Genomic DNA, 11,762 nt, shown 5'->3' with positions numbered 1-11,762 from the left:
CTTTTGCAGGTTTCGAAGCACACAACGAGTCCCGAGTGGTTTGGTGTCAAAAGTGAGGGGAAGCTATGCAGATTTGTGTCAACAGCTCTTGAAAGGTTATCATGACAGAACTGTAAAGTCTCTGTTTGGGAAAAACCCTGCAGGGTTGAAAAGGCGAGAGGGGGGAAAGGAGGAGAGAGAGGGAGAGAAAGAGAGGAGAGAGAAAGAGAGAGAGAGAGAGAGAAAGAGAGAGAGAGAGAGAGAGAGAGAGAGAGAGAGAGAGAGAGAGAGAGAGAGAGAGAGAGAGAGAGAGAGAGAGAGAGAGAGAGAGAGAGAGAGACAGAACATCTTACTGAGGTGGCCTAGGCCTCACTGACAGCAACACTGGGTTATATCTCTTCACACACACACACACACACACACACACACACACACACACACACACACACACACACACACACACACACTACACAACACAACACCTGGAGGCCCAAACCCATACCAGTGTGCTCTTGTAAGAGTTGCAGTCTCCACAGACCCTATGATAAACCTCACCAAACTGACAAAAAGGAGGTCATGAATCATTCAAAAACCATAAGACAACTGTATAATTCAGCATCGCCAGCACGTCAGAAACAATCTCCCATCAGATTTCTGCCCGCATGTTCCTAATTGCTGTCAAAACTCAAACAGCTGCCAACCGGGGCTGGCTGTTTTGATTTTTTGTTTCTAACATGGATATATGTATACGTTGAGGGACTCTCTCAGCATCTGGGGCCTGTTTAAGTTTAAAGGAGAGGTAGGTCCAACCTAAGAAAAGATATTTTCTTTTCATCCAGTAAGACATTTCTTATTGATGATACATTTATTTTTGTCCTGCCGACGGTCCAGAATCACAGCACTTTTACTATTTCGCCGTGTAGCCTAATCGCTCAGGTGTCTCGGGGAGGTACATGGCAGCCAACCCCGGGAAAGAGTTTAACCCTGTGACCTCCCGCCTGTCAGTCAGGGGTCCCACTGTCACTCTGAGACCTCGTCTGTGAACAAGTGCATAGCCTTGTGTACACACAACACATTCCCCACCGTGAAGCACAGCACTCGGTGATTATGACTGAGGAAGCTGTGCAAGACTCTAAACATGAACTTCATGATTATGAAACGTACACTCGTTTGCGAGGTTAGCTACAACTCAGTAAACACCAGGCGCCATGTGTAAATGACTTTTTCCAGTGCTGGATGGTGTTTTTGGAAGTAAAGGTAAGCACAGAGGAGTGAACTACTGCTTCCTAATTGGCCAATTTGAAGAACTGGCCTCTTTGTGGGCCAATGCAAGGTGGGTAAATATGTATTGGCCCTGACTGTGAGTATGGGGGGGGGGGTCTTTTGGTCTTTTTTCTACTGTGCAGTCAACATTTTTTTTCATGCAAGGAATCAAATCTACAAATCTGGACTATATTCATATCAACCTTTACAAAGTACAGAAAACTTTTTTTTTGTATTGAATGAAATGGATTCAAATCCATGTCCCCCCGTATCTAGGTCATGGCGTCTTGTCATTCAGAGCTGAGATGACAGTAATGGTAATATGTGCAGTCCTTGTGTAAACACACAGTGCTATAAACACACGACAGAAATGATAAACTGTTATTAATGACATAAAACAGCAGATAAACATTGTTATGGTACTCAAAGGTTTCAGTTATCTGATTGGCCTTCACTGAAACAGGAAGCAGTCCCTCTGTGTTAGCAGGAAACATGGTGAGCCAACGCTGATGTCCTGTTAATGCTTCCCAGTGAATGAGGAACTATTTATCTCACAAAAAACTTGCAAACTCGGTTTTGTGTGTGTCCACACAGCAACAGACCGTACACAGCAGTTTTCAAGTCGGCCGGATGGCCACAGCTTACATTTCCATCGGATAACAGGAGGCAATCAGAACATAAGAGGCAATACTCCTTCAATCAGAGGGTGCTGCTCTACTGTAGTGGGAAACCCATCAAGGCAAAGTGTGTCGAAGATTGCTTGAGCTAAACCCAGATACCCTTGAGAAAGGCAATTTACCCATTCTGCCTCAATAAACTGCACACTATGTGTGGTTGGTAGCTCCCAGACATGGATGGTGTGGAACAGGGTGGTACAAAATAAAGTGCAGGGGACAGTTCGTTAAAATAAAATACGAAACATGGGCGTCCGGGTAGCGTAGCAGTCTATTCCGTTGCCTACCAACACAGGAATCGCCGGCTCAAATCCCCATGTTACCTCTGGCTTGGTCAGGCGTCCCTACAGACACAATTGGCTGTGCCTGCGGGTGGCAAACTGGATGTGGGTATGTGCCCCGGCCGCTGCACTAGCGCTTCCTCTGGTCAGTCGGGGCGCCTGTTCAGGGGGGAGGGGCAACTGGGGGGAATAGCGTGATCCTCCCACTCGCTACGTCCCCCTGGCGAAACTCCTCGTTGTCAGGTGAAAAGAAGCGGCATGGCGACTCCACATGTATCGGAGGAGGCATGTGGTGGTCTGCAGCCCTCCCTGGATCGGCAGAGGGGTTGGAGCAGAGACCGGGATGGCTCAGAAGAGTGGGGTATTTGGCCGAGTACATTCATTCATTCATTCATTATCCAAGCCGCTTATCCTTACTCAGGGTCACGGGGATGCTGGAGCCTATCCCAGCAGTCATTGGGCAGCAGGCGGGGAGACACTCTGGACAGGCAGCCAGACCATCACAGGGCCAACACACACAAACACATTCACACCTAGGGACAATTTAGTACGGCCGATTCACCTGACCTACAAGTGGGAGGAAACCAGAGCACCCGGAGGAAACCCACGCAGACACGGGGAGAACATGCAAACTCCACATAGAGGACAACCTGGAACGACCTCTCAAGGTTGGACTACCCTGGGCTCAAACCCAGGACCTTCTTGCCGTGAGGCAACAAGGCTAACCGCTGAGCCCCCACGCTAACCACTGCGCCATCATACAATTGGCCAGGTACAATTAGGGAGAAAAAGGGGGAAAAAATAAATTAAATAAATATATGAAACAAAAACACTTCAGCCAATCACTCGGCCCTTACCCTAACCAGGGTTTGCATTCACCTTTTAAACACAAAGACCTTCTATCCCTAAATTGTAATTCTGGGTACCAGATGTGCAGTGTAAATTCAGTTTGACTGATGTTGACTGCTGATGCTTCTGGTGCTCGCGAGGAGCACTTGTAATGTTTGCCTGAATGTGCTGATCGCCCCTAACCACCTCCTTCGTCTCCCCCTCCGTGGTGACTTACCCGGTCTTTGTCATCGGCCACGTCACAGAGCACATCGTCCAGGTCCAGGATGCCCCCATCGCCATGCTCCAGCCTGTGGACCTGCAGCCAGTAGCTGGCATCCTGAGGAGGGGGGAAAGGGAGGGAAAGAGTTAGAGAGAGCATTTAAATCCTGTAAATTAGATTAAAAATTACGAGTTATGCAAACAAACATGGCAAAAATTAAAGTTTAGTACAGTCATCATCTGAACATTTGTGGCCTTTTTGAAAAGCCCGCTAACAAAACGCTTCAACACTTGACATTCCAAAGGCTGGGAGCACACAGTGAACCTCAATCACAACTGCAGTGTAACTGGTTAAAATCTCCTGCCAAAAAGTTTGACTTGTCAAAACAAATGCAAAGGGTTTTCAAGATGAGCGCAGGTGCAGCCAGAGTGAGAAAGAGTCAAAGGTCTACACAACACCACCACAACTTATTCTCTCTGAACGCTGACATACTTGGACACATCAAAGTCAGAGACATCGACCCCGGTGTTTATCTACATATTTTAGCACAATCTATAAATGCAAAGTGGTGAATTTCAGCTAAGCACTGCGTCTGTGGTCATAACTGTGTTATTACAACCATGGATTGTCATAAGCCTGGCAGTGTGATGTGATACGAACCACAACCCCCCCCCCCCAGGCTACACCCTTCCACCTTCCACAATAAATATAAAAATCATTTTCTTTCTTTGAGGAGAGGAGTATTTGAGCAAGTGACGTATTGAGAGAGAGAGTGCATGCGTGTGCTTGTGTGTAGAGTGTATGTGTGTGTATGTGCGCACGTGTGGGTCGGTGTAGACTATCTGTCTGTGTGTGTGTGTGTGTTTGTGTGTGTGTGAGTCGGTGTAGACTATCTGTGTGTTTGCCATGTTTGACAGGTTGACCGGGGGGAAGCCCACGCCGTTTATCCACTTAAAGGGTCCCTATCTACCACAGCGCTGGAGGCCGGCGGGTTCGTCACGCTGACACCACAGCCAGCCATCCTGCTGCAGAAGGGCACGAAAGACACGGCGCGGTGGATAATAACGGCTCTGATGTGTCTGCACTAGGATGTGTCAGAAGGATGAAAGCATAGCCCCGGAGGAAGAGTTGAAGACACGAGAGAAGAGGACATGGAGAAACAACAAGTACAGGGCTGAGCAGAATGAGAGACAAAGATAGCTGCATAGAAAAATTCAGATAAGAGCAACACAAATTAAAAGGCGGAGGTGATATGAGATACAATCAAAACAAAACAAATGAAAGAGGGCTAGATAGACAGATACAGATATGCAGAGAGAGATAGAGTGAGATAGAAAGAAGGAGGTATGTAGGTATGACGTGTCTGGTCCCTTTCAGCCGAGGAACAGATCGTCCTGACAGATATCATGGGGTTTGTGACAGCAGCTGTCTATTCCTATAGACTGGACAATCTCTTCACAAAGACCCCTGTGGATCCCAGCTGATGGCCCTCTCATCCCTAAAGACTGGAGACACACATACACACACACACACACACACACACACACACACACACACACACACACGTCACCCTATACATATGGGGACCCCTCATTGAGTACATTCATTTTCTAGCCCTTAACCCTAACCTTAATTATCATGCCTAACCTTAATCCTAACCTTAACTCTAAACCCAAGTCTTCCCCCGAAAATAGACCTTTTTCCTTGTGGAGACCCATAAAATACCCCCCCCAAGGTAGGTGGCTTCAGGTTTTTCTACCCTAATGGGAACATGTGGTCCCCATTAGGATAGATAAATGTGTGTACCTGGTTTGAAAAACCTAGTATACACACACACACACACACACACACACACACACACACACACACACACACACACACACACACACACACACACACACACACACACACGATGGGGTTGTGGATTATGATTACAATTGCACAAAGACTCACCAGTGTAAAATGTAATTTTCCAGTTACAAATCCTTTATTTTCTTTATTTACCATTATATACTTCCACACCTCAAGATTGTTACAATGGTTTTCTCATATTTTTGGTTTTTTGTCCTGCTGGTGTGTGTTTCGACAAGCATGCACACTGTAAAAAGTCACATTGAATGATAAAAAAAAAAACTTTTAGAACTCAACTTTTCTGAACAACTTAACAACAAACTCACATTTACAAAGTGAAGTCGCTAGGTCACGTTCACACCTGCCGCGTTCAGTTAGTTAAGGAAGCTCTGGAGCGGCTTTCACCTCGCTGCACTGTGTTTGAACAGATGAGAAGGCCCAAATGAACCCAGCCCCCTACCCGGTCTGCATGTAAGAGGCCAGCCCAGTATCATGCCAAAACGTGTAATACACCCGGCCGGTGTATTACACGGTGTATTACGCTGGTGAAAAGCACACGTGTGTATGAAGGTGCAGTGCCAGCAGGGGGTGATGATTAATTCAACGCCAGCAACTCCCCAATGGGCGAAAATAATATACAGAATTTTCCAAAATCCCTCCTCTAACCCTAACCTGCCTTCACCTCTTAATCATCGCCCCCTGCTGGCACTGCCGCTTCATACACGCGTGTACTTTTCACGCCTGAGCGAGGCAAACCGTGACACTGACACGTTGGACCGGCTGATCGGGAGAGGTCTGCTTCAACTGAGAAAGCCATTCAGACCAACTTTATGCATCGGTTGTAAATGTTTTGTTTAGGCTGACAAAAAATATAAAGCTTCATATCAACATATGTTTAACTGACTACAGGCAGGTTCAGTCACAGGACCCCTGTCACGGACAGTAGACATGGTGCCATCAACAAGTTAAGCACATTTTAAGCAAAAGTTTTGGGGGGGAAAAATTCTAAAATCTCAAATCTCTACTGACCTCAGTTGATGTCAATTGCAAAAACTTTACTGCAATATCTATTTTCGTTTTGTTTTTCTTCAATATCGGCCCCGTGATGGCCCGGCGGCCGGTCCAGTGTGTCTCCCCGGCTGCCGCCCAATGACTGTTGGGACAGGCTCCAGCATCCCGCGACCCTGAGAGCAGCAAAGGCCGTTTGGATAATTGATTGATTTTCTTCAATATGTTGATGCTTCTATTCAGCATTGCTTGTTAGCAATTTCAAAATATTCACAAATAAATAAATACATAAATAAATAAAAGGTCTTATTAAAAATTGCAGGTGGCTGGAAAAGCAGGCCTATGTGGAGTCAAACATTTGTGGTAGGCTCAGTTGTCAGACTGCAGTGTTTCCAAGTAGGTTAATGTACCGACAAGGTCACAACACTGTCTCCACATTTCCAGCCGTCTGCATTCATACCAGCAGCCCTTCTCTGGAAATTACACATCATCATACAGTCTCTCACCCTCACCTACATACTAAGTGTGCTTTTTATAAGTCTAGCAAAGGAGGATCAACGTCATAAAGACATCGTACAGCCAGGATTCTCTCTTGTAAGGGTATTCCTGGTATGGAATTACCTTTCCCCATTTACCACCTACTATATACCTGCTGAATAAATGGAGGATATTAGCAAGCATGTTTCTCCTGTGTAACAGCGAATCACCATCACAAACGTTAACACACTTCTACAGCTTGAAAACCCACTTTTAAGAAAGTCCTTGAAACTTTCCAGAAAGTGATCTGAATGTAGAGCTCTTGAATGATAAGCAGGGGTTTTTTCCCCCAAAAAATGTAAAAAAAAGAAAAGAAATATGGAGAACTCTCCATATTTAGTCATACCTCTCCATATTTAGTCATACACTGTGGCTCTTTCTGCTGACAGTTTGTCAGTGAGGAAGTAAACAGCAGTAAAAGCGGCCCTGGGTACTTTATTGTGTAACATGGTGTATCCCTGTGTAAACAGCCCGGCAGAAAAGCAGCTTTCCTGCAGCAGAGCCAGCGGTCAGCGGAGATCACTGCCAAGTGGCTGTAAAACTCTGCCGCACCAAGAAAAGGCAGGAAGTGAGTTGTCTTTACATAATTGTGTACACACTGCACTGCAGACGAATCACACACACAACTGGATTATGTGAGACTGTGTGTGTGTGTGTGTGTGTGTGTGTGTGTGTGTGTGTGTGTTTACTCATTAGGTGGGCAAAAGAGGGTGAAAGAGAGAGGAGGTAGACAAAGAGTACAGGAATGTATGCACATGTGTCCACAAGTATCAGCCATTGTCTGTGTGTGTGTGTGTGTGTGTGTGTGTGTGTAAGGGAGGGTTGAGTGAGTGAGTAAGTGAGTGTTTAAGGGGAATACAAAGAAAATAAAAGGCAGGAGAGGTCGACAGGGCAGTGTGTACGTATGTACAGAAGCATGTGTGTGTGTGTGTGTGTGTGTGTTTGGGTGTGTGTGTGTGTATGTGTGTGTGTGTGTGTAAGGGAGGGTTGAGTGAGTGGGTGTTTAAGGGGAATACAAAGAAAATAAAGGACAGGAGAGGTCGACAGGGCAGAGTGTGTACGTATGTACAGAAGCACGTGTGTGTGTGTGTGTGTGTGTGTGTGTGTTTGGGTGTGACTGACAGAAAGAGAAGACCAATTTTCAAATTCAATATCGAGTACACAGACCTGACAGAACTTGTATGTAAAATGAATCGTCGTTTAAGACCAACAGGAGATCTTTTATGCCGTTTCCTTGCCTCTATTGAATTCAAGTCAGCGTTGGCGAGCGCGCCTCACCAGCTTCACTTCCTGTCTGCTCCACCCGCCCAACACTTATTTAGCCAACACGTAATAAATGAATGGGTCTGTAACTGGTCTGAGAGGGGTTTTCCCTCATTCGTTTTGGACGCCACCACAGTCATTCAATTACTTCTGGTCCAACCACGGACTACTACAGTTGGCCCCTGGGAATGCGAGTGCCTTGCTCAAGAGTTCCTCTGAGGCAGTTGATGAGAAGGAGCACACAGAACTCTCTTTCCTCCGTCCGCTCCAGCGAGCAGACCTGAGAGGCCTTTAGTGAAAGGCCAGCCACTCCTCTCTTTCCACAGAACACCAGCTGCACTTCCATTACCTCGAGACAGACAACGGTCAACAGATGCTTCTCGTAAGAAATCAATGCCGGGGGCGTCCGGGTTGCATGGCGGTCTATTCTGTTGCCTACCGACGCGGGGATCGCCGGTTCGGGTCTCCGTGTTACCCCCGGCTTGGTCAGGTGTCCCTGCAGGCACGGTTGGCCATGTCTGCGGGTGGGAAGCTGGATGTGGGTATGTGTCCCTGTCGCTGCACTAGCGCCTCCTCTGGTCGGTAGGGGCGCGGTCCTCCCACATGCTGCGTCTCCCTGGCGGGGCTCCTCACTGTCGGGTGAGGGGTGAGTAGAGGCTGTTGGCGACTCCACACATATTGGTGGAGGCATGTGGTAGTCTGCAGCCCCCCCCCCCGGATCGGCAGAGGGGGTGGAGCAGCAACCGGGACGGCTCGGAAAATAGGGTAATTGGCCAAGGACAATTGGGGAGGAAAGGGGGGGGGGGTTAATAAAAAAAAAAACAATGCTGCACAAGAAAAACAGCACCATGCAGCTCACCTAAATAAATAAATGAAAAACGAAAAAAATAATTTTGGAAATAAGAGAAATCTCCCTCAGCAGTATCCTCAATCTGCTGCTCAGCATTCAGCCAGTGCAGGGCAGGGTGGTAAAACTGGGGACAACAAGCAGTCACGTGTGTGTGCGAGCCTCCCTCCTTCAGAACGTAAACCCCCAAATGTAACAACCCCCCAACCGATACCGTGAATGAGAGGGAGTGCGTAGTTCACCTCCCGGGTTAAATATGGGATGAGGGGTTGAGTCGAGGTTTGGTTACTTCACAGTTGGTACCACAGTTGCTGGTGCTATGTGCACTCACACCACATGCACAAACGCATATACACATGTGCATGCACGCACGCGCGCGCGCGCACACACACACACACACACACACACACACACACACACACACACACACACACACACACACACACAAGGACCCAAGGATACCAGTCCTGTGAACATAGGTTATTTCAGGCCCAGGGGCTGGTTATGGTTTAGATTCAAGGAAGTGGGTTATTGTGATGGCAGTGGTGTGTGCCTGTGTGTGTGGGGGGGGGGGGTCTTTGCAGTAAACTCTAATAGTATATATTCCTCATGGCTAAGCAGGTAGGCCACATCAAAGCACGTCTGTGAAAAGCTTTGTGTGTGTGTGTGTGTGTGTGTGTATACACGGGGAGCTGTGTGTGGCATTCTGAGAGGTCCCTGTTCATCTAGTAAAAATAGCTCGGTGAAAATATCACAGAGGAAAGCAGTGGCGTAGTAAACAAGGTTATACTGTGGCCAGACAGGAAAATGCCACCACAAACAAAGATACACACGCACACATACGCGCGCGCGCGCGCACACACACACACACACACACACACACACACACACACACACACACACACACACACACACACCTTTCTGATGTGGCTGTGACAGACCCATACTGACTCTATTTCAAATTACTTCCACAAACAAAGAAACACACACAGCTTCCGTCTCATCTAGCAATACAAACATGGCCAACACACACACACACACACACACACAACTGTGTCTTGGGGCCTAATGGTAGTTGCCATGATGCTAGTTGTTGCAGGCCCAGGTCCACGGCGGTGCCTGAGAGCTGAAGACAGACCAGCAGTGAGATCAAAGGCCTGGGCAGGCCTGTAGCTCTCATCAGCCGGCTGATCTGGAAGCAGGCCAAGGGAAACACACGGGCAGCGAGGAAAGCCCACCGCTAACAACGCTGTGGAGAGGCAACCGGTAGGCCTGCGCAGTGGCAATCATAACAATGAGACACTTTATTGGGTGAAAGGGAAATGATCTTACGAGGGTGGGTCAGCACTTAGGGTCGGCAACAGAAAGCCACTCCGGAGCTCGGAAACCCACCAGGGGTCAGTGCCTGGCCTAACGTTACTCGTCGTATATTAGTGCGATGTAGAGTTTGTGAAGTAGTTTTATTATTTTGTTATCGTCTCTTTTATTATCTTGTACTGCTTAAGTCTGCACTGCCCGAACGCTTTCGCTGTACAACTCAATTTCGCCACAGGAATGAAAACAGCTTTTCTTATCTGATTCCAGCAGGGCAAAAAAAAGGTTGCATGCACAGTAACCCGAGTTATCCAGATCTGCCTTCCTTCTTCCAAAGCTGCCCTGGCTTGGCTACCACTGCTGAGGTCAGGGGTTCGATTCCTAGTGCATCTCAGCTGATGGGGTAATGACGTATGATGCCTTGCCTTCCATGTCAAGCACAATGAGTGAATCCGTTCCCCATACTGTCTTTGTGCATGCTCAATAATCCAGCTAAATCCAGAAAGTTGAATCAGTGCATCTGGACACAACATTTAGTGGGAAAAACGTTTCATCGCTCATCTAACTGACTTCGTCAGTCAACTGACTGCAGGTATTCTCAACCTTATTAATAATACAGTGGCATAATGACCAAAAACAGCACAGTTGCATCACAACCGAAACCAGCGATCGCTTTTATATGGAAGTTGCTGTGACCATTAAGTAAAGTTACAATGGCCATGTGTACTATTCACAGAGGATTGGGGAATAGCTGCAATGATCCATTCCATCCATCCATTATCCAAACCGCTTATCCTGCTCTCAGGGTCACAGGGATGCTGCAGCCCATCCCAGCAGTCATTGGGCGGCAGTCAGGAAGACACCCTGGACAGGCTGCCAGTACATTACAGGGCCGAAAACGATCATACGCATGTATGTTTCTGAATGCCTGTATAGACACTGACAGCATATCATGCAGTGACAACCAAGACAAACTATACCGGCAATATTTAATGATCAGAATGTTGACTTCTGCTAGAGATGAGTGAAATAACTTGCCTCACACTAATCTGAAATGCCAATCACTTCACTTCTTGATCATGGTGTGCAAGCACATAATCAAATAACCAAATACATCATCAACATAACATAATCAAACAATCATCACAAAAAAATCATAATCAAATAGCTGCAATCACAGCATTGTAAAATTAAGACAGATGTACAGTTAACCCCCCCCCCCCAGTTCAGGGATGGTCGTTCCCTCCCCATATTAACTCACAGAGCAGACCCTCACGACCCAAGTGACTGTGTGTGGGGGAAAAGTCTTCGTTGTTCATGCTGTTATCTATTTTGTGTTTGGTGTTTTTCAGTAGTTCCCCCCCCCCCCCCCAGCCTCACTTCACTTTTATAACGCACTTTCGCTTTAAGAGCCTGTCGGTTAACTTGCATCCATTGTAAGTTTCCATTGTGAAGAGACAGAATTCATGTTGTGTGTGTGTGTGTGTGTGTGTGTGTGTGTGTGTGTGTGTGTGTGTGTGTGCGTGTGTTTATTCACAATCACCGCACTCAACCATATGTAATTATTTTCTATACCATTTGGCCAATGCTGGATACTCTATATATAAATAAGCTTCGATAATCATTAAACTCCTCTGACCGAGTGTCTTTCCCGGCCCTGCAGCAAGGCAAGGACGGTGCTTGTTAACGTAGAG

At 47.0% G+C, this 11,762-nt stretch overlaps 1 protein-coding gene across 2 annotated transcripts in view; it reads right to left on the bottom strand.

Moving 5' to 3' along the window:
* Positions 1–11,762, bottom strand: part of LOC130123352 (partitioning defective 3 homolog) — a 315,854-nt gene that overhangs the window by 253,392 nt on the left and 50,700 nt on the right. For both annotated transcript variants that reach the window (XM_056292485.1, XM_056292486.1), the window contains exon 2: positions 3,264–3,365. In XM_056292485.1, coding sequence (XP_056148460.1) covers positions 3,264–3,365 — 102 coding nt within the window. The remainder of the gene's footprint in view (positions 1–3,263; positions 3,366–11,762) is intronic.

Source organism: Lampris incognitus, chromosome 14, assembly GCF_029633865.1.
Source record: "Lampris incognitus isolate fLamInc1 chromosome 14, fLamInc1.hap2, whole genome shotgun sequence".
Classification (NCBI taxonomy): domain Eukaryota; kingdom Metazoa; phylum Chordata; class Actinopteri; order Lampriformes; family Lampridae; genus Lampris; species Lampris incognitus.
Note: the sequence above shows the minus strand (reverse complement) of the source record. Positions and strands in the feature narration are given on the sequence as shown.